The following is a 23,207-nucleotide window of genomic DNA, read 5'->3' on the forward strand; positions in this document are numbered from 1 at the left end:
TCAATCATCAGGATTGTTTCCAATCTGAGCGAATTATAATAACATGTACATAGACTTTTCCCTCATCGAAAGAAGAGACATTAGATTAAGAATTAAATAGTACAGGCGTCAAGAGATCACGAAATGAACTTTTGAGATCGAGAGCAGCCTTAGTAGATCCCTGGAATGATACGGCTGCGGACAAGAGAAGTGTATCGGTCCCAGTCCTTGCCGTACTTTCTCTTGCACTTTTCTTCGTCACGTCGCTCACGGTGAAGGAGAAGAACACCAAAGTAGATCAGGAAGAAATAAGTGAAGATGAGGCCCCAGCCGCGCGATTCGGGTGTCTGCACGGCTTGCTTTTCGAGCTCGCCCGTGGAAGGGTTGATGCTCTCGAGGATCACGAACCCGGAGATCCCAGTAGGCAGGGAGTACGACCACGACATAAGCCAGTCGCCGAGGTAGTTGATATGACGAGCTAATCCCCACCAGCCAGAGGTCATCAACTTAGACCCGGCGGCGGTCTCGATGTACTTGATGTCCTTGACACGTGGGTCGTTGGGGTCTGTACGGAAACGGTTCTTCTGGTTGTTGGCTCCGCGGAAGATCATGTATCCTGCAGCAGTCGGCGCCAGCACGAGCGCGATACCCTTCGGGCCTAGTTCATACGGGAACATGGCCAGGTACCGGGTTTGGAAATTGTACATGAAGGGGACCCAGGTAAGGTCACCAAAGGAAAGCATGTAGCCAAAGCCGTCCATAATCACGTCCATGGTAGTCAAAAGCGCCGGCTCCATGTAGAGCCCGTCAAGAACGTAGAAAGCTTGGAAAAAGGTTGAGATGACGATGGAGTCCGTCACGTACCCATAAGTTCTGTACTGGCGCGCGATGTTGGACAGGTTCATGATGATCCATCCCAGCAGACCAGGGCGCATTTCCATCCAGACCTTGATATCGATGGTACGGGATGCATCGCTAACGGACGGAATTGGAAGCTTTACTCGGGGGTTCAGTTCGCGTCCGATGAAGAAATCATAGAGCACGTTGCCGGAGTGTCCACCTGGAGCAAGCTGCCGAAGCTCGGGGTTGGGCTGCCCGGGCGCGGGAACAGAGAAACTCTTGATGTAGACAAAAATCGCAAGCGACGAGCAAATAATCAAGTTTGAGGTTATGACCTGCGGATAGTTGTCCCAAAGGAACGTCCAAACAACAAAGTCCGCGCCATCCAAATAAGTGCCGGCAGCCAAGCCGGACAGAATCAGTATAGCAGTAGGGAAGGCTATTTCGCGTCAGAATATGCAGTCAACCGCCAACTGAACAAGGTCGTACCGTTGAATTTGTACCAGAGTCGTCCGCCGCAAGCCAATTCGGTGCCCTCCACTACCGGACCTGGTAGGACCACGTACAGCACAAGCTGCAGCACGTAGTAGCCCAGAACCCACAACAAAACCTCCGTGTCGTAAAGCGCCGGGATACCTCCCTCAGGCCAGCCAACCTCCTGCTTCAAATTGTCGAGCGTCAGGGTAGATGGGTGTAGCAGGGACGGCGCGGGGCAGCCGGAGACATCGTTGCACAGGAAGGTGAAGGCGAACAGGAGGACAGGGAGACCGAAAATAATTGCAAATCCACCGTAACTGCACCGGTCAGTAACCGAATTGGGAGCTGGGGGGAAAGCAAGAGCATAACGTACGGCCCGAAGAACTCATAGCCTCGCTTCTCTGGAACAGGCTGTATGGGAACAGAAGGTTTGGAATCCTTCTTAGGCGCCATTTTTTGAGATGAACACGACGGGCAAGGAGAAAGCTCGATCGTGGTTGAGAGAGAGGGGAAGACCAATGGCGCGAGCTCTATTTAATTTCCATCGATCGATCCCCGCAACGAACGCCTGAGGCCGGATCGACTGGTGCCGAAGGAATGAAGGAGTCCGCGGGCAGCGAGAGAGCTGTGCAGAGAGGAGCCGCAGAAAGACGCGCGCCAAGCAACGAGCTCCCTCTCCGCATCCAATCTGCGACGTTTCATCTCCTGACAACTTCAGTGTCAGCAGTCAGCAGTGTCTTCTGTCTTCACAGGTTCCTGTCTCTATTCTTCAGACTCATTCCCGCCACGTGCCCTGCTTTCCTTGTCTCTGTCTCTCGCTTCCGCTCCCTCCTAGCTTGACCTCCCCCCGTTCGACTCGCGCTGGGCCCAGGACCCCCGCGATGAAGTCCCCAATCTCGATTCTCAGCTTCCTCCTGGCGTCTTCCTCTTTGGCCTCTGCATATGCTATTCCCGGATCTCCGGATTCCGATGGAAACGTGACACCGTGTGTCGCGCGCTCTCCGACTACAGGACTCTACTATGATTTGAACAGCCTCACGGTACCACTGCCTCCGAGCGACGAGAAGTCCCGCAAATACGCCCGAGAGGAAAGCTGGCATGTGAAGGGATACGACTACGGTGCCAACTTTACACTGAATATTTGCGGGCCCGTCATTGAGGAGGTCACGGATGTGGTAGGGGTGGAGGAGAATATGTGGCAGAATGTCAGCGCATACTACCAGAAGGATGACAAGACATATTCAATTGGGTTCGTCGCTCCGCGGCTGCGATGATTGGATTTTGGAGCTGACACGATGCAGGCAACAAGCGTCCGATCCATTTTTCCGAGGCCGTAAGCTTCTCATGAACTATACGGACGGCTCACCCTGCGACGGCGAGTTCATTGAAAAGAGCTCGCATAACAAGTCGACTATGCTCTCGTTTCTATGCGACCGTGATATAACCGCATCCACGCCGCTGATTTCATTCGTCGGCACCATGGACCAGTGCACGTACGTCTTCGAAGTCCGAAGCGCTGCTGCTTGCGGCGGGTATAGCAACGATTCTGCTGGACAGGGTCTCTCTCCGGGCGGCATCTTCGGTGTCATGTGAGCAATACCTCCCCGGTTTGCGCGCACTCTAAGCTAACTCGGTCGCTCCTCAGTGCTCTTATTGCCGTCGCAGCCTATCTGATTGGCGGTTGCGCCTACCAACGTACCGTCATGCACCAGCGTGGCTGGAGGCAATGTCCCAACTTCAGCCTTTGGGCGGGGATAGTGGACTTTTTGAAAGTGAGTTTACTGTCGTTAATACCATTTCGGCGATCGGCCCGGGGCCATCGCTCCTCAACCTTGCACAGTGGCCGAAGCAATGCGAAGTTACCGAGTTCGCGGCGAGATTGAACGTTGCTTTGGTCCCCCGTCCCACTTGTTATTTCCTTTCTCTATTTTTATAGAATGTACCCATAGAGCGCGGACCTCGCTATTTGGATAGAAGCCAGGTTTAGCCTCATCAGCAACCTCAAAGAAAGAAGCTAAACAGGCACACTCTATGCTTATCTCTAACGTTCTTTAATACTATATCGCTACTATTGCTACTTTTACCAGCTCACTCACGTCATGTCTGGGCCAGTCATAGCTAACTTTCTCCCCGATCGGGAACAAATCCAGGACATGACCATAATCCTCTTCTCCTCCCTTGGACGCATGTTCCGATTCAAGCGATTTCAACCCGCCTACGCATCCGCAGGGGCTACTCAGCGCGGCCGGTTCTCCGATTCGCATCGGGGACGCACTGAGGATCTAGATGCAGAAAACCGACTCATAGATCAGCTGGATGAAGAATGGGATGATTAAGCGCAGCGCTTTCTTGTTTTCATCGTGTCTCTACAATTTTGAGCCAATAATAGATGGTTTTGATTTGAAATGAATGTTATGTTTCCCTATATTAATGTATCATAATGCTCCCGACCCGTCTCCTGGTGTGTGCTCCCCGAGCGGATATATATTGTTATATGGATTATGATTGAATGAGTTATGCGCCATGGGGTCTGGTTTCAATTCCATACACTATAGTGACTCGTTTGTTTTTCTATAATATATGGATTTAGTACCTTATTTTTACCCTGTATGGATTGAATAATTACGTTCACATCAAAAGACCAGTGTACCCAAGTATGAGCCATCTAAAACTATACGGCCAAGCCAGTAACATTTGCATGCCTCATAGTCCCAAGTTAGATAAATCCATACATCAAATAGCATCATTGGTCTAGTGGTAGAATTCATCGTTGCCATCGATGAGGCCCGTGTTCGATTCACGGATGATGCACTTTCTTTTTTCTTTTTTCTATATTTATTTTCCCCTTATTTTTCTTACTCTTTCTTACTCTCTCATAGCCATCTACCTATCATCTTTAATGATAATATGATTGGCTTGATATTATACCTGTACGAGTAGAGAAGTGCTACTCCTCAAATTATATCCTTTCTGCCTTGCTTGATATCTGCCATCCATACACTCCATGACGAGCCCTGCAGTCAAGTTCACAAAATCTACACACCATCACAACCAACATGGGATGTCGGCGTAGAGATCTGTGCATAGAATTTTTGGCTGGTGTCATTGTATTGCAGGGACGGGTAGAGAGAAAAATAGTGGAAGTGTAGTGGAGATCGGTTGAGTAGCAGCGGGGTCTGTTTAATGTTTATGCATGACCGCAGGTTAGTACTACTTGGTGCTAGTGCGGCGTTTACACGTTTGGATGGCCGCTTATAATTATATTCAAGTATGTAACATTGAAATAATCAAAACTATCAGTCCATTCACCTTCCCACCCAAGCTAAAGCGCAGAAAAAAAAAGCCATCATCCATACCAACTGACCGAGAAACCAACCGGCCAGTACGCCACAGATCCAAAGGCAAGAGTAAAATAGTACATAAATGGCATAACAGAGACAAGCGGAAAAGATATCATCGAATGTGATTGATCATCGTACAAAAAAGTCTGTTGGGCTACTCTTTCATTTGCGTGCTACGGTTCATCCCCGTCATCCCGAGATCGTATGCGCCCATGGGCATGTTTCCTGTACCGCCAAAGGCAGACAAATCGGCCGCGTTAGCATCCGGTTGGGAGCTTGGGTCGAGATCGGCGCCTGCACCGATCGGGTCAAGATTAAACGGGAGGAACCAGGCGCTGGGTTGGTAGAACTCTCCTGTCCCCGAAGGTGCGTTAGGGTCCATTTCGCCCGGGAAGAGGCCGCCGGTGTCTTGAGCGCCTGCTGCTACGTCTGCGCCGTTTATCACTGGGAAGGAAGGCTGATCATTGGGGACGTACGAGGCGGGCGATGGTTTGAAACCCTCGAATGAGTCGTAGACAAATTGTCGGTCGATTTGTGGGAGTTGGTCTGTCACAGGGAGGCTAAAGTCGAAGGGAGATTGGGCAAATGCTTGTTGGCCACGGTTTTGTTGGAACATCGGCTGTGGGAAGCCTGTACCTGACGTTCCGAGAATGCCTGGGGATGTTTCCATATTGACGTCGACGATCTGTTGAGAGGCAGATGTCGGCGTTGTCTGATCCACTGCTGTTGTGTCAATCTTGCTGCCGGCTCGGGAATGTTTTCGATGGATAGCGCTGGGCTTTGGCGTAGGCGAAAGACTAGCGAAAAAGTCCTCAACACTTTGTAAGTCAGGTTTCTGGCTCATCACCGCCTCGTCATCATTCTTTCTAGACGGGTGGTCCGGATCCTCCCAGTGCTGTCTCGACACACCATGCGGGTATTTGTCGAACCAGTCACCATACTGGAACATGGGTGTGATAGGGCCGTTGTGAGTGGTGACCGTGCCCTTGATCGCGGCATCTGCAAACTGTCGGTAACGGTCTTTGGCACTTTCCACCATGTAATGGAACATGCCCCAGTACTTTTTCATTTTGTTGAGATAGCGGTAGGTATGTCGGAGGTTTTCCTTGGATCGAGCCTCTAATTGTGTGTTTTTGGAAAAGATACCCCAGATATGAACGGTACTTGCCGAGTACGCACAGTATCCGGCGAAAGGAACCGTCAGAGGATATGGCGCTGCATGATCGATAAGGCTGGAGATGTGATGGGCAGCTTCCACGGCAGCTCGACCTGCGTTGCTGAGGAATGTTCGAGGCATATCTCGAGGCGGGCGTCCACCAGGTGATAGCGGAATGGCGAACTGATTCAGGAAGAGAGTATTTTGATGAATGATAATGTGCAGGAACAGATACTGGTTAGCAACACGGTCCGCTGCGTGGACTTGCAGATTTTCATAGGTGAAATGCAAATGGCTCGGTAGCGAAGCAGAAAAATCCTCGATCTGCTTTTTAAGTCGCGAGTACCCGGACTCCGGTGACCACAGTGGGTGATTATCTCGTCTTTTTCCACCAAGGTTTAGGTAGTCGACTATGCGGCCCCAGATGACGACTGCACGAATAATGTATGCCAGCACACCCATATTGGACCTTGCGTTGGACAACTGGCCAACATCTTCCGGGACAGGGTTGAGTACATTGCCCTCCAAGTCCTCAGTTGGTCCCGGGATCTCCATTTGAAAATGCGCCTCCTTGATCGGAAGCTGAATTTGAAGGAACTTCTCGTTACCGATCGGCGGACGCTGGCTACCGGACGAGTTATAACGGTCCATGAGGAAGCAAGCCCACATTGTGCGCCTTCTTATCTCTCGATCGGTAAAGCTAAGTTGGCTACCGCCGCCATTGCCTTGCGCCAGGAGCGGATCATAGTCAAGCTCCCGATGTAGCTGGAGAGCGTAGGCCATGCGCATGGCTTGACCGCCAAACGACCAACTACGCCCACCATGGCAGGTACCGAACTCATGGAGGCCGAGAAGTAAGAATACAGTCAAGATAGTAATGTTCGGTTCATCGTGTCGCTTGAGCGCAATATTAGCGGCCGGATTGGCCCAGTTCTCTCCTCGTAGAAACGGAGGTTCAGAGTTGATTTGTGGGTGGGTCGAGAAGCGGGCGGAGACCGCGCAGACGGCAAGAATGAGCACAGGAGGCACCGTCCGGGCTTTGAGTCTGCGCACGAAACTGGGTTTATGAAGGAGTAGATACGACTGGCCGTAGACGCAATCAAAAAACACCTCAGCGAGGTGCTCTTGAATCTCCAGCGAGGGCAGAAACTCGATACCCTCGGCCATCAAGTCAGGCCCGTCAGATTTGCCCTCACGCCGCATAGGAAACGTATCCTGAGGGCCGCCGTTTCGGCTCGCGTGTGCCCATTGTTCCATTTCAGCGGCAAAGGCTTCATCGGCCGATCTCTTCTTCTGGGTCTTGGTTGTCTGGCCCGGCTGCGGCGGCCGCACATTGGACCGACCGATCGCTGCCATATCCCTTATCTCATCCTTGGGGACCGTCTTGATGACCCGGTCTTCCATTCGCTTCAGCCGCTTATCCAACATTGCCATATAATCCGTGCGGGGGGCCGCCTTGCGAGTCGTGACCTTGTACACGCAAGGAATGCGCGACCGCGAGCAGTGCTTGCACGCGGGTTTTTCACCGGAGCAGCGAATCTTCTTCCGTCGACATGCAATGCAGGCCAGCGGCAGCCGCTTCCGCTCCTTGCCGGCCTTGGTTTTCATCTCGCTCCATGCGGGCTTGTCCCCGGACTGATCCTGGTTTTGGGAGGGGTCATCGTGCGGATCGAGGCCCTGGTCGTGGCCTCCATCTTGGAAGGCGTGGTTTGAGTCGCCCGTGGCCAGGGCGCTCCCTGGCTCGCGCGAGCTGGCCGGGCTGTGTGAGTCAAAGTCGTCGGGGAGACCGGTGCCGTCGTGGTTCGGGCCTAAGGGAAGCGAGGCGTTTGTCGTAGGGGACTCGTCGGACTTGAGCGGGTTCATGATGGGCGCAGGTACCCCAGCGACGGGGAGTAGATCATTGTTTGGGGGGAGGGAAAAGGGGAGAGGGAAGAGGGGTCCAGTAGGACGGAGAATGGGCAGGAATAGGTGAGATCGCAATAATTATCTGGAGGCGGAGAAGACGAACTGCAGCTGCAACGGGAACAAGTCGGGGAAGCACGAGGGTCTTGGCTGCACAAGGTCTGGGGGATTAATAAGCAGCATAACTCCTCGTACAGCACACAGTGGCCGACCAATTACCACTACGTATTTAGTACTCCTATTTCAACCAAGCTGCATGCACAATCGATGTCATCAGGAATATACGGTGGTTATCATTGGGCGAACCGAAAACAGCTCTGGCGCCCAATTGGGCGAACTAGCAGAAGCAGAAGATCAAAAATGGGGCTAACGAGCATCTGATCTTGTGCATTTATTGGGCCCAACCTGCCGGGATCGCCCGGAGGCGGCTTCTGTGTCGGCTGTTAGACCATCATTATCATATATAGCTCTACTTTCTAGATTTTCTGATTCTAGCTAGAGGCGGTAGCGGAATCCAGGCGTGTTCCAGTCGGTCGCATCGCCATCCACTGTTGGGATGGTAGGTGGGATGAGCGGAGATGCTTCGGTACTGCCCCGATGAATGTCTGGCTGGTCTGCATCTGGCAGACCGGGATCCTGGATGTCTTCATCGTGATCCCGTCGAGCGTTGAGACATCGCAGGTAAGCGTAGAGGGAAAGCGACAGAGCTGCGGCAAGTGCATAGCAGATAAGAATCCCCCGGAATGAAGGCTCGTAGCGTGGCGCCTCATTGGCGTCGAACAGGTGAGGTCCTGCGATATTTCCTACACAATATGCAATGAACATCGACCCCGTCATGGTCATTTTCTTGGTGACGCCCTTGTAGTTTGTCTGAGCCAGGGACATCGTCAACGGGAACGCGCCGGGGCCTGTAGCAAGGAGGAAAAACCCTATCAGCTGAACGTCTTGGGAAACGTGGTAAATGCGAGCATAGACCAGGATAGCCCCGGTGCCGCAGCATGTTAGGACGCATACGATGAGGATGGAGTTGAGGTTGCGGGCTCGTCCTGCGAGCCATCCCGTGAGAATAATCGCAGCACTGGCGGTGAGGCTAAGTGGGATATTGATCAAGGTGGATTCCAGGGCTGTAAAGCCAAAGGATTTGATGACGAGGTTGGCGAAGTTCTGAATTCCCCCATTGGGTATCTGGGTGAAGACGACAATCGCTAGAAGATGCCATGTTTTTGGATCGCGAAAGCATTCCACCGCTTGGTCTGAACTCCATTCGGATGTCTCTGTTTGGCCAGTCCCAGCTGTGATGGCGCGACGAGATATAAACGCCCTTTCCTTTTCCGTCAAGAAAGTTGCACTGGAAATCGTATCAGGGAGGAATGCGAGAATGGCAAAGCCCCAGATGAATGTGGCAAGACCAAGGATGATGTACATCCACATCCAAGGCCGGAGAGGGTGCTCTATATGGCCGATACCATACGCCAGGATACTGCCAACCAGTCCCCCCACAGAATTGCCCGAGAACCAGATACCGGTCCGAACGGGGATCTCGTCGCGGGTGTACCACGTCGTAGTGATGAACATGAAGGCTGGTGTGATCGTTGCCTCTGCAACACCCAGCAAGAACCGGACAGCGAGTAGGCCTTCATAATTGACACAGGCAGCGGTCAGGGAGACCACGGCACCCCAAAGAAGAGTGTTGACGGCCAGGTATTTGGCCACTGGGACGCGAGGGATGAGAAAGTTGGTGGGCTATTTGGTCAGCACCGTACAAGAGCGAGAGAGTCAGTCATACCCATTGCCAGACAAGATATCCAAAGTAGAATATACTGGACACCCAGCTATACTGCTTCCCGACTAGATGCTAGAATTGTTAGCTATAGTAGACATAAAAGGGGAGTGAAATTTACGGTATCTTCGATCAAGCCAAAGACGGAAGCACTGGACAGGATGGTCTTGTCCATGAAACTGAGCATGTAGGTAGTGAACAAGAGGGGAATCAAGCGCCGGTCGACCTTGCGCAAGGTTCGCGATGGCACAACGGAGTCATGCTCATCGAGGTTGCGAACCATGTTGGTGTGAGTGGAAGTTGTTGCGGGGAAGTTTAGGATTCAATTCTTCATCTTCGTCATTTTCACTTCACGTAATCATTCCACAGGATCAGATCCGCGAATTTAGAACGGCCCGGAACAATAACAAGAATCGAATATTAAATTAAAGATTATCCCGACCGCACTTTGCCACTATCGATCTCAAGCCTGTCGGAACGGGCCGAAACATTGGTTCATCCAAGCAAGCCACCTGTAAGTTTGTAGGACCTTCAAGGATTACCTGACTACGTGCGCTTTTTATCTTCTCCCTTGTAGCGGACACCATGGCAGGCAAGAAGATACTTTGAGAACAATCCGGTCGCAAAGTCATCAAATTCGTCGTAGTTCGCCCCAAGACGATACGCCGCTGCAATGCCTGATACACACGCGATTTCGTGCATATTCTACCAGCGTCAGCATAGCCATGAAGTAACTTGGAACCAGACTGACACTTACAACCAGAGTCCACGCCCCCGCAAAGAATGTCCTGTTCTTCCCATTGATGAAAATCATCCCAGGCAAAACCCGCAGGTAGTGCTGCCACCGATGGCCAAACTGGTGCCACCATTTCTTCCCAATAATCTTGTTCTTGTCAATCGCGTCCCACGTCCACAGATCCTGGCGCTGCTTGTCGAGGAAAATGGTTTGATACACATGCCGGTCTGGCGGATAGGGCCTGTTCCCAACCCCCACGCTCTCTCGGAACTGATGCTGGTAGTTCGAGCAGTCAAACCCCATTTCGATTTTGTCCTGCTCGCTCGCATACGAATGCGTGAAGTACATCGGATTGAACCCCGTCCAGCCGTCTTCCTCGCATGTCGACGATGCCCTCGCAAACGCAAGCTGCTCTTCTCGCTCTGTTGTTGTCGGCGCCGCGCAAAGCTCATCTCGGGCCCTCGTCTCAAAGACACTGTTGAAATATTCCGCATCGCCGTGTGTAATCGTCACGTCGTCAAAGAACTTCACGCCCCCAAGAACCCATTTCTCCTTCCACGTCGCGTGCCGTCCAAGGATCTTCAACGACTCGTCCGCAGGCGTACACAGGACCATTTCATCGAACTTCTCCTCCACCTGCTGCCCATCCTGTCTATGCATAGCCAGCACAACCCCATCACCATCTCTACGCAAAACCCCAACCTCCGTCCCAAGCAAAACCCTAACCCCCTTCTCTTCCCCTTCCAAATCCCTCCTCCAATCCGCATAAAACTCGCCTAATCTCGGAAACGTATACATAACCGGCAACCCACTCACCAACCCCTCCTCGTCAAACAACCAAAGCCTCATCTCTGGATCCCCAAATAACCTCTCCAACAACCCTGCAGCAACATTCGGAGTCTGGTTCCCCGTCCCCAGAAACAGCGCCACCAGCGGCAAGAGCATCCTATTCCCAAACTCGGTGCTGAAGCGGAATAATCTTAATATCACCCTAATAGGCAGAATCCCAAAGACAGGAAACCCGTATTTGATAATCTTCAACACACGCCCGAACTTCGCAATCTCACCACGGAACCGGTCGACAAGGGGCGCGGGAAAAACATTCGTGAAGAAACCATCGCGACCTTTGCCGAACGATACTTGCAGTTTTACCTCATGCGCGCGGTGTCCCTGTTCGTGGAAGAACTTGAATGTGTGTTTGAAGATGGAGCTGCCCCCCTGCACGCCGTCGTTGAGCCAGGATGCGCCGTGTTTGGACGCGTCGAGGTCGAGTGAGGTTGCTTGGCCGCCTGTTTGGGCGGCGCTGTCGATGAGCGTTATGTTGAATTTCTGGGGGTGTTTTGCGAGTGTTGACGCGCAGGACTGGAGTGGGTTATTATTCGTTATACCTCCTACTACTTGATTATATTATTTCTCTTGTAGAGTGCGTACCATTCCTGCTGCGCCGGCGCCGATGATGGCGATGCGCTTTTCTTTGCTTGTCATTGTATGATTAGGCTTGATACTATGGAAGAAGCAGTATGGAGTATTAATAGTTAATAGTTGATGGTTTATTGGGTTCGTTAAGGTTAATGATAAAGTTAGGTAGGTGTAGGTAATGTGGTGATGTCATCCCAGCAGCATAAAATGGCCATTACAAGGTTCAACATTTAAATCTTCAATATATAAATCAAAAGTACCGAGATTATAATAGAGAAAATCAATAGAGGAAATCAAAACATAACTTGGTATCACCTGCGCAGGAGGATATAAAACTCAGACCCGAAGGCGAGACACGGCTGTTATAACGCGAAAGAAAGTCGAGTTGGTATCAAATTGCAAATCTACTGCCCGGAGATTGAGAAGCAGTATGTTTCATTGGAGTTTTTGGACTACTGCTCCTTGGACTGCTCGCCCAGATGGGCGTTGCTCGTGCGCAATGTCGCACGCTGCTCGCTTGCGAACATTACTGCGCCTTAGGTCGACCGCGCGAGCGAGGACCCGCATTGGTTAGAGAAGACACGATCTCCTCCCCAAGAACGTGGAGGTTCCAAGCGGGAACCACAATCCAAAGACCGCTGTGAAGAGGTTAGCAAAAAAGAAGCGCGACGAAGTAGACAGACATACTTGAGGATAACCCAGGCGACAAGAGGCCAGAACTCATTATGGCCGATGTTCTCGAAGTTTGAGAAATATTCCTGCAGCCCTATAAACCGTTAGTGCGCGGATTGTCGAGAAGCTTTGCGACACACTTACAGTAGAGCAGAGTCTTTGAGACCGTCGCGACAGAGGAACTGAAGGCCGCCAGCAATGCAGTTGCACCCACGCGACCCGCGACTACCTTATCCGCGGCGAGAAGCCACGACAGCGTACTCTCAGAACCACGCGACGACTTGGAGGAACGCCTCGCAGGAGCGCCGTGCGCGTACACGACATACAGGTAGTACAGATAGCCACCGGTCTCGACGAGGTTCATGATAGTTTGCGCAGCGGTGAAGCCGTTGTTCGCATTATACGCAGGCCAGCCGTAGATGTAGTCGACGTTCCCGTACCACGCGTATCCTGACCAAAGTGCGTGCCATTTCCCGCCGGACATTGAGTGCGGGCGCAGCAGCACGTAGGCCGCGTCCCAGAGGACGAGCGGGATGGAGAAGAGCAGCCAGAGCGTGACGATGGTTGTTGGCGTGTGTACCCATTTCTTGGACGAGGCGCCGTTGTTTTCGGAGGATGAAGACGGCGTGGACGCCTTTGTGACCGAGGGTGATTGGTACTCGCGGGGGTGGTGGCGCGTTGAAACCATGATTGTCGAGGACGGTATAGGGGCCGTACGGTCTGGGGTAGTGGGGTAGATCTTGAGGCAGCACTGCGAAGGCCGAGAGATCGTGGATTTGAGCACAGGGATTGAGAGAGGAACAGGGAGGATGCTAGTGGACGCGACAGAGAAGTAGAACAGCGCCGGCGCTGGCGCTAAGCATGAGGGGAAGGGGGAGGATTGAGGAGGCTGGAGAATGGGAATGGGGGGATTGGAGACTGCGACTGCACTGTGACTGGCTGAGACTACCTGGCTGTGACTGGACACACTACGTCATTGGCTCAGCTCACCAGCCACAGATGTGGCTTAGCGCGGACAGTCAGGGCTGTATAGAGTACAGAGTAGAGAAAACTACTTAATAGGCAGTCGCCCTTGACTTGGATAGTCTAGGTTAGGAAAGATGAAATAAAGGAATTATATATAGTAAGGTGTGAAAAAAGAACCCGGCTCCTGCCAAAACAGAAGTATATAAAGCGACAGATATCTTTTCGATACTCAAAGAAAAGAAGAAATAATTACCACCGCATTAAACAACTTCATCCCCCCGACTCGACCCAGACGACAATGTAACTGAATCCTCCCTAACAGCGGCCCTCTTCTCTTGGTAATAAAAGGTCCTCGTAATTGGCGCACTCCGCCCCGACCGCGACGAAGTATCTGTATCCGTATTTGAATTGTGTACCCTCGTCGATCCCCCAAAGACCTGGCGGTCCGCGGTATTCATATGCATCGGCGAGCTGTGGTCGCGCGAGTCAACCAGCCCCATCTTCACGAAGAGCGGCTTCCACGTTGACGCCGCGACGCAGAGGATGGTCATTCCGTGCTCGATGAGTGACCAGAAGGCCACGGGGACGACGGGCCATGTTAGTGTGGGTTTGGAGGAGAAGCCGTGGTAGACGAGGCGGATTATGGTTGTGATGCATGTTCTGTTGGTTCATTATTAGTGAAGGGTTTTGGCTGATTGATAAGGTAAGGTGGTTGAGGGAGGTGGACGAACATTAAGCTCAACCCTAGCAGAATATGGATAGAGAGCTTGGTGCGAAAGTGCATCATCATGCCGTGGAGGAGCATGAAGGGGGTGACGAGTCCGAGGACAACATCGGCGACCAGGATCCACGCGGCCTGGACGAGGAGTATGACTGTGCGCGACCAGTAGGTGTCGCAGTGGCCTTCTGCGTTGGGGTTGCCGAAGCGGTTCCAGTGGTAGGAAGCTGGTTTGCAGTAGAGCGCGGCTTGGATGAGGGTGGCTACGGTGATGATTGCGCCGGAGACCATGAGGACGAGCAGGATAACGTATTGGAGTCTTGTTTGGGTGAGGCGGAGGAGAGTGCAGGTGAAGGAGAGTTTCATAAGATATGTCCCGAGGGCGTAGAATATTTGGCAGATGAAGACATACTGGAGGTATTAGGGCCGGAGATGCATGGGATGTGGAGAGTCAGAGGTACCTTGAGCCCTTTTCGACCGTATTCTGGCGAGGGATATATTGCCAGAGGGATGTATCCCTTGAAGTGGCAGTATATGGAAATGATGGCGGTTACGGTGAAGCAGAACTACCAGACTGTTAGATAGTATACTCCGAACAGACAGGGTACATACTAAGGAAACCACTGCCAGATGGTCATCAAGAAAAGGGCCTTTGCGCAGGTGAATGCGCACAAACAACCGTACCGCCGTGAAAGCCCAGCAAGCGACAAGGAAGCAGATACCAGCGATGGCACATGCGATCAGGTCATAGAACATAGTGAACCAGCAGCAAAAGGTAGTACAAGGTAGCACAAGGCGAGAAGCTTAACCAGGGATACTGGAAAGACAATAAATAGTGGCTTTCTTCCAGTATAAAGTGGTGACTTCACCAGGGAACAAAGAAGCAGACACCCATTTTTCAGACAGCACTCGGATCGCCGCGAGACGTAACTGGCCATAGCTCTCTGCAATCAGCCGGATTGAGCTATTCTGGGGATTGAGTTTCTTTCAACTCTGAACTCTCTTGTAATTCTGGTTCGGATCTGGACCTTTGCAGCCCTAAGTCCGGCGATCTCCGTGCCTGGCACTCATTAAAGTACGAACAGTTGGAAGATCTCTGCTCCCGTGGGAATGGCTTGCGCACGGTTCAATGCAACTAGGTTATCTTATTTATGACACTATTTGGTGAGACGCAGTCTCTTTAATTCCTCGACCTCGTCGTCCCCTAAAAGACCCAGCGCCTCCCTGCGACTCTTCGCTTCCGGGTCAAAGAAGGGCTTCTCAGCCAGTGCCGTAACGCGCGTGCCATGACGGGGCTCAGAGCCCTCATAGTCCCAGCTCGCATTGTGGATGGTAATCCTAAGCAGTCAGCAGTCAGCATCCCCTGGTAGCCGGCAATATAGCAGAAGATAGAGAAAGACACACCGATTATCCCACAACGCACTCGTCCTCGGACTCCACTTAAACCGCACCTGGATGTCCACATTCTTCTCAAACACATCATACAGATACCCCAGGATCAGGTCACTCTCCGCCCGATCCAGCCCAACAATCCGATCCGTCATGGCGCGGTTCACCCACAGCGCCTTCCACCCCGTCGCCGGGTGCACGCGCACAATCGGGTGCTCGCGCTCTACATACTTCGGCCCGGCCTCGGGGTTCTTGCGGTCCAGATAAGGGTGCGCGGAGCGGTAGATGGCCGTGCGCCCGTCGATGATCTGTCGGAAGGCGGGGGACAGCTTCTCGTATGCGGCGTATCCGCTGGCCCAGAGCGTGTCTCCGCCGATAGAGGGGACGGTGTCGTTGTGGAGGTGCGTTACGCCTGCGGGCTGCCGTTCGTGGACCAGGTCTGTATGCCACCGTGAGGCGCCTCCGGGGCGTCGGAAGTTGGCGGGGAATTCTGTTGCTTGTAGGGCTGGCCAGATTACGGAGATGCCGGGGAGGCCGGGGACCTGCGCGACTTGGGGCTGTATTAGTTAGTAAGTCCCTACTTCTCGGTTGCACTTAGTGACAAAGTCAAAGGGGCAGTAGGCGGCGTACGTGAACTTCAATCTCGCCATACCACTCCCCTAGCTCTCTCTGTTGCTGCGGCGAGATATCCTGGTCGCGGAAGAAGACGACGCTGCGCTCGGCGATCAGCAAGCCCAGCTCGTCTTTCTGCTGGTCGGTCAGGTCTTTTAGCTGCAGGCCTACGATTTCCGTTCCGATGTGCTTCGTCAAGTGAATGACTTGCTTTGCTGCAGAGAGCAGGGCCTTCTTCTCCGGGTCTGCGCGGCTACCGGGGTCAACGTGTTTACGATCGTAGTCGCGGATCCGGTAGACATCGTCTAGATACAGAGGGCGGGATGGGCGATACGGGTATCCATTCGAGAGGTCGATCTCGGCTTTTTCAAGCCTTTCTAGGGTTGTCTTGGGGAGACCCAGTGTGTCCTTCCTTGGCTCTGCAACGTCCACGATGCTTGGATCGATTGGGGCTGGGGCCATGGTCAGTGAATTTAAGTCAATCAGAGGGTAGATATTATAATAAGATGCCAAAGCTTGGACTGCAATGTGGAACCGTGGGAACCGGCGCTTTATCTGCTAGATTTGATATGCATCTCGAGCGTTGAGAGGACATCGATCACACCATAGTTTAGATTCATTGGCACCGCGACCGTCGTATATCCAGATGGCTCATACCCCTCCTTACCCCTCTCTTCTCCGTATTTACTGACTCGCCATTATTCAGTGAGATGTTCAGTTGGATGTCCCGTTGGAGAGACTCGTTTCGTCTTGCAGGGATACAATCACGCCTGGGCCTCCACTCCTAATCACCACCCACGCCACTATCCAAAAGAGAATCAATACGCCTTTCCGATTTCCCGAATCTCATACGGACTCAGAAATACCAGTCGGGTTGTGAATTGCCATAATGACACCACTGTAATCGTTGATAGCGTTACCATAGCCCCACGGATCCTAACGAGCGCTTCGTAGTTGATAAACGGGCGGTACTCCAGGCCCTGGGCTGTAATCTCCTGAAGTTAAAATATCAACTCGCATTGCCATTGCGTAAATTCGACAACATGACTCGTCCGCAGATTCGCCGAGTCGCAGTCATCGGCGCAGGCATTAGTGGTGTCGTGTCTGCAGCACACCTGCTGAATGCCGGGCTAGAGGTGACTGTGTTTGAGAGGAGCCATGCGGCTGGGGGCGTTTGGTGCGCATTATTGACTCTTTAATACTCGTTTATTTAGAGGATTAATATTGAACCAGGCTGTACGATGAGCGCAAAGCGCCCGAGCCATCGTACACGTCGCTGAAACCGCTCGAGTCGGAAGTGCATTTTGACACGGAGAAGGGGAGGGATGTCTCTCTCGCCCATGCACCGCCGGGGTATGCATTTTTTTTTTTTTTTTCCCTCATTGAACGGTAAATGAGTAAAGGCTGATTGATACTGCCAGACCGTGCTATAATGGTCTTAAGAATAATGTTTCTACACCCCTGATGCGCGTCAAACTCAATGCCTGGCCCGAGGGGACACCGGATTTCGTCAGCCACTCCGTGATGAAGGAGTATATTCAGGATACGTCGTTGAAGACGGGAGTCCATGATATCACCATTTACGGAGCACGGGTTAAGAATATCTCGAAAGAGGGTGGTTCGTGGGAGGTTACGTGGTCGAGACTGGAACAGGACGATGATGGTGTCAAGGAACGAGAACAGACATGGGTGAGTTTCTATGCACACACCTGCATTACCTTCTTGCTAACGAGGCTAGGCGTTTGACGCTGTGATTGTTGCCTCTGGACATTATCATACGCCTCGAGTGCCGGATACCCCGGGTCTCGCAGAAGCAAAAGCGCGCTGGCCGCAGCGTATATTCCATTCGAAGCGGTATAAAAAGCCCGAGGGATATGAGAAAAAGGTATCCCATTCCAGTACATAATACGAGAAGCCTAGGCTAACAACAACGGGATAGAACGTCCTTCTAATCGGGGGCGCTGTGTCCGCCATCGACATCGCAAAGGAAATCAGCACGCAAGCAGAAACCATCTACCAGAGCACGCGCAATGGCGAATTCGACATCTCAGCCAGCATCCTCCCCGAGAACGGTCTCCGGGTAAGCGAAATCACACGGTACGAGATCCTAGACGACGCCGACGCCGACGCCGACGACAGCAAGCCACTGCCGTTGAAAGTGCATTTAAAGTCCGGCCAGGAACTCTGCGGGCTCGACCAAGTTATAATCTGCACTGGATACCAATTTACGCTGCCCTTCCTGCCATCGTACCACGACGACAGTCTCTCGCCGGAACAAGCGAACGAGAAAATTCTAATCACAGATGGGACGCAGGCGCATAATCTGCACAAGGACATCTTTTATATTCCCGACCCGACCCTTGCATTCGTGGGCGTGCCCTTCTACACCGCTACGTTTACGCTGTTCGAGTTCCAAGCCATCACCATCGCAAACGTCTTCTCAGGAGCTGCGGAAATACCCCCAGAGAGCAGCATGAGACAGGAATATAATGACAGGTTAAACAGGAAGGGGCCCGGGAAGCGATTCCATTCACTCAAGGATATTGAGGAGGTCTACGTGAAGGAACTACTGGACTGGATTAATGGGCCGAGGGTAGAAAGAGGTCTTAGACCCGTCGAGGGACATACTGAAACATGGCACAAGGCGAAGGAAGCGCAGCGCGAGCGTCTCAAAGCATTTTTCGAAGATAGCAGCGCTCGCAGGGACAGCGGGATCGGGGCACTCCCAGAGCTCCAGACGTGTAGTGCATGAGCCAAAAAAACAGGATAGAAGACTGCGTAATAGATTATCAATCGTCGGATTTCGGGAATCGGCTTTAAAATCTGATTCAGGTATGAGTTTTCCTTGGGTGTAGCAGCTGTCTGTCTTATCGATGGCCTCGTACGTACAGAAATGGTGTGCTCCTTACATGGGGCTGTGGGTAAAGATATTTTTACCCCTCACAGAGCCGTCAAATAGCCAGTCCATTTTCCTGAGCCGCGGGCTGGTCGAGGCACATTATTGGAGATGGGCGATGGTGCGAGTGCTGATGGCGATGAGCAATAATTAGGGCTCGGGACGGCGAGCTGCGTGAGTTTAGCTTGAATGACCCCATCGACAGCTCCTCCACTCTGCAGCGCCGGGCCACATCTCGGACAGCTTCCGGGAAATACTCTCTATAAAAGGAATTCCACCCGCTGTACGGAGTCCCCCGGGGTGACACTAAATTGGAGGGTTGCAGTTACGATGGCTTCTTCTCCCAAGGCAATTGAAGAGCCCGCTGCGAGGCCTGCAGATCCCGCTGCAGTCATCCAAGAAACTCCAAAAAGGAAATGGGTCAGTTACATCTGGGATACATTTGATAAATCGCCCGAGGAGCGAAGGCTTCTCACTAAGCTTGATGCTGCGGTTCTTACCTTTGCCTCGTTAGGTGGGGATTCCAGTCGCGTTGGTTGTGCGGATATAGCTAACAAACGCAAGGATACTTCATCAAGTATCTTGATCAAATTAATATAAACAATGCGTTTGTTTCCGGAATGTACGTGCATCTCAACAAAGTATCCCGGGCGGCGACTGATGGATGCTCTACAGGAAAGAAGACCTGGGCATGTACGAGAACCAGCTCAACTACATGCAAGCAAGCTGGACAGTCGGCTACGTTATCGGCGAAATCCCTAGCAACATGCTCCTCACCAAAATCCGACCCCGATATTGGCTGCCAGCGATGGAGGTGAGCTTGCAACTGGTACTATTGAGATCATGCTAATAGATGCAGCTGCTGTGGACGATCCTCACATTCTCCCAGGCGAGATGTAACAAGGCTACTCAGTTCTACGTCATTAGATTCTTCGTTGGTATGGCAGATCTGTTCTCGAGATATCGGCCATTGCTGATAGATTTACAGGTCTTGCCGAAAGCACATTTTACCCCGGAATGCAGTATCTCATCGGGTGCTGGTACAGGAAGGACGAGCTTGCGAAACGGTCCTGCATTTTCCACACCAGCAGTGGTATCGCGAGTATGTTTTCAGGATACCTGATGGCTGGGGTGTATAATTTGGGTGGCAGAGGAGGGTTCAAAGGGTGGCAATGGTATACTTCCTCAATCATTAGTATTGCTTCATGGATACTAACCTGGGTAGGCTGTTTATTATCGACGGTGTCATCTCACTCCCTATCGCTTTAATGGGCTTTATCATCCTGCCTGACGTGCCTGAGATCTCGAATCCATGGTACCTAACCAAGGATGTAAGACAACCCCATCGGAGAGACCAACAGAGACTGAACAAGTATGCAGGAAGTCAAACTCTCGCAGAAGCGCATGGAGCTCGAAGGCCGAAGGAATAGAGGACCGTATACAAAAGCCAAGCTGAAAAAGATATTTACCTCCTGGCACATCTATTTCCTCACAATCGCGTACATGTGAGCATGCATCCAACATATAACATATTTTCCAAAGATTCGCCATACTAACATTGGATAATAGAACCTTCAACAACTCAAGCGGCGGCCAGCCAGTCTTCCAACAGTACCTCAAAGCATCCACCGACCCGGTCTACAGCGTCGGCCAGATCAACGCTTACCCGACGACAACGTACGCGGTGCAGGTGGTCACGACGCTTATTTACGCATGTAGGTTCCATCTTTCATCCCACAAACTTGGCTGTGATTATACTAACCAGAGCAGGGTCGTCGGATTCCTTCCTCGGCGGCCGTCGCTGGCCACCGATCTTAGTCGGCGCCGTCTCAAACATCATCTGCTACACTTCGCTCGCGGTCTGGGATATCCCGGAGGGTTGGAAGTGGACGTGCTTCATTATGAGTGGTGCTGGGTTTGGTTTGAGTGGGCTTCTCATGGCGTATGTTCTTGCCTTTCTTCCCCTTTAACCAAATGCTCTGGAAAGTGACTAACAAATGTAGATGGGCTCATGAGATCTGCTCCGACGATAATGAAGAGCGCGCCTTAGTCGTTGGCAGCATGAATGAAATGGCGTACGTCTTCCAGGCCTGGCTCCCGCAGGTGGTGTGGCAACAGATAGATGCGCCGCAGTATAGGAAGGGCTATATCACGGGGACGATCATGTCTACTATCCTGATCATCACGACGTTTACGGTCCGTTGGTTGCAGCATTGGGAGGATGGGAAAAAGGGGTATGTACTTTAAGTTGAAATCTAAGAGTTGTGCTAATATGGTATAGGGAGAATGTGAACGAGTCGGATACTGTTGGTGAATCTGTGGAAAGCGTTTCGAGTCGGACGGCAGAGAATGTCGTGGTGGATGCGCAGGGGAAGTTGTGAATAAGATTCAGAGACATACAAGGTTCAGTCTTATATACGGATAAAAAGAGATTGGGTTGTGTATACATGAATAGCATTAACGTCAGGAGTAAGCGGATCATTGTCATAGGCTTGATCTACCAGACAGTCTCTAACCCATCAACACCCACAGGCCTCTCAGCAAGAGTAGTGAGCCGAATGCCATGGCGTAGTCCATCGCTTGTAGTATCATAGTCTGAGATGGCTGTATGGGCAGTAACGCGGTTGTCCCAGAGAGAGACAGTCCTATCGTCCCACTTGACACGGACCTGGATATCCTGCGATAGAGCAATGTGCTGGCTTGTGTTAGCTTGTAATAATCTCTAACAGGACATATGCCAACCTTGAACAGGAGCTGCAAGATCGCATCCGATTCCTCGTCCTTTAGCCCAATGATGCGCTTCGTAAAGCCAGGATTCACAAACAGGGCCTTTTCCCCAGTGACCTAGCCAATAGTTAGACCTGCTCCCGCTAAGAAGACGAATACATACCGGGTGAACCCTAACAATGGGATGTTCAGACCTAACAGGCTCTCTCCGGACATGCTTCCCATCAAGCCGTGCCCTCTCAGCCTGAGCGAACCCACTATGCTCTGCCCGCAGACCCTCAAGTAGCTTCTTGATAGGCTCAGACAGACGCTCGTACGCAGCAACCTGAGAGACCCAACCGGTATCACCACCGGTTGAGGGGACACTGAGCAGCGAGAGCAACGTCACACCGGGAGGCTGGTGCTCGTAGGAGACATCCGAGTGGTAACCAGTCGTCGACAACTTGCTCGATCTCTGCTGTAGACGGTACAGGTTATCTGCGCCTAGGTAGATATTGTGGAATTCGATATGGCCTTCAACGTGGGCACCAACGGGCTGTTCGAGTTAGTCCGTTTCTTTGTGGCTGTATGCGATACAATACATACATGGACATGTAGCTTTCCAAAGTAGGAGGCAAATTCCTTTTGCTTCTCTGGACCGATATCCTTGAAGTCCTGATCGCGGAAGACGACGACTCCGCGCTCTGCGATGAGCAGGGCCAGCTCGTCCTTCTGGACGTCCGCGAGCTGCGACAGCTGTAGCCCACGGACCTCCGAGCCCACACGAGGCGTGAGTTTGGTGATTTCTACATTGGAATCTCCGGTTTGAAAAAGGTGAGGTTTGGCCTTGTCTGCAGCGTGCCCTCGGTCGTTGAATTCAAACGGCTCCGTCGGGGGAAACTTGGTTTCATTGTCGTAGACGGGTAAGTAGTGGGAATATTTGTACTGGCCATCTTTAGAACCGCCTAAGAAGTTACTCGTAAGTAGGACTTACCTCGCTGTGGGCTTTGTCGTCGAAGGCCTTGACGGTGGCGGGCACGGCCTCGCCTTCTTTGGTGAGTGTCACGGACATGATACACTGCGTGAGCTGAGAGACACTACAGCACAGGATGCTCAGCAAATATATACGAAAGGGCATGAACCCTCGCTCTTTCATTTGTCGATTGGCACCCTCCAGAAATCCAGACACCTGCAGCGTCGACTTGGCAATAACGCAGCCGATTGTGCCATCATCATCATATTTGATACCATCGACCCCTCATAGGCTGGGCCAAGCAGAATATCCCGTGTGCCTGTTGCAATACTCAAACTATCTTTTGTCTCCAACCTTGTTAGTGTGGAGATATCTTAATTACATTAGGGGAAATGTTGGCGTAATTCGTGCTTGTCATCTTCAACGATGCGGAGGGTGATAAGTCTTGAATTATATTCTACAGTATAGACTCTGCAGTGTCAAACCTCAATAATAGCTTCATAGTTTAGTTATGGCAGAAGCAGATATAGACAATTGGAAATAGTGGTACTCGTTCCAAACAAGGATTGTAGCCTTCATATGCCAGTTTATAAACGCATTCTACCACTTCGTCGAGAGCACCCTATCCACCGGAAGAGACATAGA

The 23,207-nt window shown here is 51.8% G+C and overlaps 10 protein-coding genes and 1 non-coding gene across 11 annotated transcripts; 4 read left to right on the forward strand and 7 right to left on the reverse strand.

Annotated features, from left to right (window-relative positions):
* Nucleotides 1–149: 149 nt before the first annotated feature.
* Nucleotides 150–1,749, reverse strand: erg24B (c-14 sterol reductase; the record flags this gene model as incomplete). The annotated part of the gene is made up of 3 exons (XM_040852103.1): nucleotides 150–1,258; nucleotides 1,309–1,613; nucleotides 1,670–1,749. 3 exons carry the CDS (start codon nucleotides 1,747–1,749, stop codon nucleotides 150–152), a joined length of 1,494 nt encoding a protein of 497 aa, XP_040704008.1.
* A 339-nt stretch (nucleotides 1,750–2,088) lies between these two features.
* ASPSYDRAFT_933736 (putative vacuolar sorting receptor (Mrl1)) lies at nucleotides 2,089–3,287 on the forward strand. The gene is made up of 3 exons (XM_040852826.1): nucleotides 2,089–2,545; nucleotides 2,598–2,885; nucleotides 2,942–3,287. Exons 1-3 carry the CDS (start codon nucleotides 2,178–2,180, stop codon nucleotides 3,177–3,179), a joined length of 894 nt encoding a protein of 297 aa, XP_040704009.1. The 5' UTR covers nucleotides 2,089–2,177; the 3' UTR covers nucleotides 3,180–3,287.
* A 159-nt stretch (nucleotides 3,288–3,446) lies between these two features.
* Nucleotides 3,447–3,858, forward strand: ASPSYDRAFT_44637 (uncharacterized protein; the record flags this gene model as incomplete). The annotated part of the gene is made up of 1 exon (XM_040846880.1): nucleotides 3,447–3,858. One exon carries the CDS (start codon nucleotides 3,450–3,452, stop codon nucleotides 3,630–3,632), a length of 183 nt encoding a protein of 60 aa, XP_040704010.1. The 3' UTR covers nucleotides 3,633–3,858.
* A 178-nt stretch (nucleotides 3,859–4,036) lies between these two features.
* On the forward strand, nucleotides 4,037–4,107 carry ASPSYDRAFT_t73. The gene has a single exon. It is a non-coding gene; the product is annotated as a tRNA-Gly (tRNA).
* A 503-nt stretch (nucleotides 4,108–4,610) lies between these two features.
* On the reverse strand, nucleotides 4,611–7,795 carry ASPSYDRAFT_44638 (putative C6 transcription factor). The gene has a single exon (XM_040846881.1). It carries the CDS (start codon nucleotides 7,654–7,656, stop codon nucleotides 4,792–4,794), a length of 2,865 nt encoding a protein of 954 aa, XP_040704011.1. The 5' UTR covers nucleotides 7,657–7,795; the 3' UTR covers nucleotides 4,611–4,791.
* A 135-nt stretch (nucleotides 7,796–7,930) lies between these two features.
* On the reverse strand, nucleotides 7,931–9,775 carry ASPSYDRAFT_44639 (uncharacterized protein). Its single transcript, XM_040846882.1, has 3 exons — nucleotides 9,597–9,775; nucleotides 9,482–9,550; nucleotides 7,931–9,438 (listed from the first exon to the last, which is right to left on the reverse strand). Exons 1-3 carry the CDS (start codon nucleotides 9,756–9,758, stop codon nucleotides 8,191–8,193), a joined length of 1,479 nt encoding a protein of 492 aa, XP_040704012.1. The 5' UTR covers nucleotides 9,759–9,775; the 3' UTR covers nucleotides 7,931–8,190.
* A 246-nt stretch (nucleotides 9,776–10,021) lies between these two features.
* On the reverse strand, nucleotides 10,022–12,990 carry ASPSYDRAFT_201544 (uncharacterized protein; the record flags this gene model as incomplete). The annotated part of the gene is made up of 6 exons (XM_040843802.1): nucleotides 10,022–10,180; nucleotides 10,233–11,573; nucleotides 11,643–11,715; nucleotides 12,161–12,268; nucleotides 12,318–12,396; nucleotides 12,441–12,990. The coding sequence occupies 6 exons, from the start codon at nucleotides 12,988–12,990 to the stop codon at nucleotides 10,022–10,024; spliced, it is 2,310 nt and encodes a 769-aa protein (XP_040704013.1).
* A 538-nt stretch (nucleotides 12,991–13,528) lies between these two features.
* Nucleotides 13,529–14,742, reverse strand: ASPSYDRAFT_89083 (uncharacterized protein; the record flags this gene model as incomplete). Its single annotated transcript, XM_040852105.1, has 4 exons — nucleotides 13,529–13,928; nucleotides 14,000–14,397; nucleotides 14,448–14,552; nucleotides 14,599–14,742. 4 exons carry the CDS (start codon nucleotides 14,740–14,742, stop codon nucleotides 13,529–13,531), a joined length of 1,047 nt encoding a protein of 348 aa, XP_040704014.1.
* Nucleotides 14,743–15,143: 401 nt separating this feature from the next.
* Nucleotides 15,144–16,449, reverse strand: ASPSYDRAFT_31010 (TauD/TfdA dioxygenase family protein; the record flags this gene model as incomplete). The annotated part of the gene is made up of 3 exons (XM_040844830.1): nucleotides 15,144–15,324; nucleotides 15,391–15,932; nucleotides 16,006–16,449. The coding sequence occupies 3 exons, from the start codon at nucleotides 16,447–16,449 to the stop codon at nucleotides 15,144–15,146; spliced, it is 1,167 nt and encodes a 388-aa protein (XP_040704015.1).
* Nucleotides 16,450–17,030: 581 nt separating this feature from the next.
* Nucleotides 17,031–21,363, forward strand: ASPSYDRAFT_78430 (uncharacterized protein; the record flags this gene model as incomplete). The annotated part of the gene is made up of 16 exons (XM_040850951.1): nucleotides 17,031–17,164; nucleotides 17,221–17,340; nucleotides 17,409–17,676; nucleotides 17,726–17,872; nucleotides 17,927–18,728; nucleotides 19,209–19,397; nucleotides 19,448–19,505; nucleotides 19,559–19,697; nucleotides 19,743–19,821; nucleotides 19,872–20,058; nucleotides 20,109–20,214; nucleotides 20,264–20,388; nucleotides 20,453–20,598; nucleotides 20,654–20,825; nucleotides 20,887–21,117; nucleotides 21,165–21,363. The coding sequence occupies 16 exons, from the start codon at nucleotides 17,031–17,033 to the stop codon at nucleotides 21,262–21,264; spliced, it is 3,003 nt and encodes a 1,000-aa protein (XP_040704016.1). The 3' UTR covers nucleotides 21,265–21,363.
* Nucleotides 21,364–21,380: 17 nt separating this feature from the next.
* Nucleotides 21,381–22,661, reverse strand: ASPSYDRAFT_31013 (TauD/TfdA dioxygenase family protein; the record flags this gene model as incomplete). Its single annotated transcript, XM_040844831.1, has 5 exons — nucleotides 21,381–21,578; nucleotides 21,626–21,727; nucleotides 21,774–22,145; nucleotides 22,196–22,534; nucleotides 22,584–22,661. The coding sequence occupies 5 exons, from the start codon at nucleotides 22,659–22,661 to the stop codon at nucleotides 21,381–21,383; spliced, it is 1,089 nt and encodes a 362-aa protein (XP_040704017.1).
* Between the last annotated feature and the right edge of the window lie 546 nt (nucleotides 22,662–23,207).

This window comes from Aspergillus sydowii, assembly GCF_001890705.1.
Source record: "Aspergillus sydowii CBS 593.65 unplaced genomic scaffold ASPSYscaffold_4, whole genome shotgun sequence".
Classification (NCBI taxonomy): Eukaryota; Fungi; Ascomycota; class Eurotiomycetes; order Eurotiales; family Aspergillaceae; genus Aspergillus; species Aspergillus sydowii.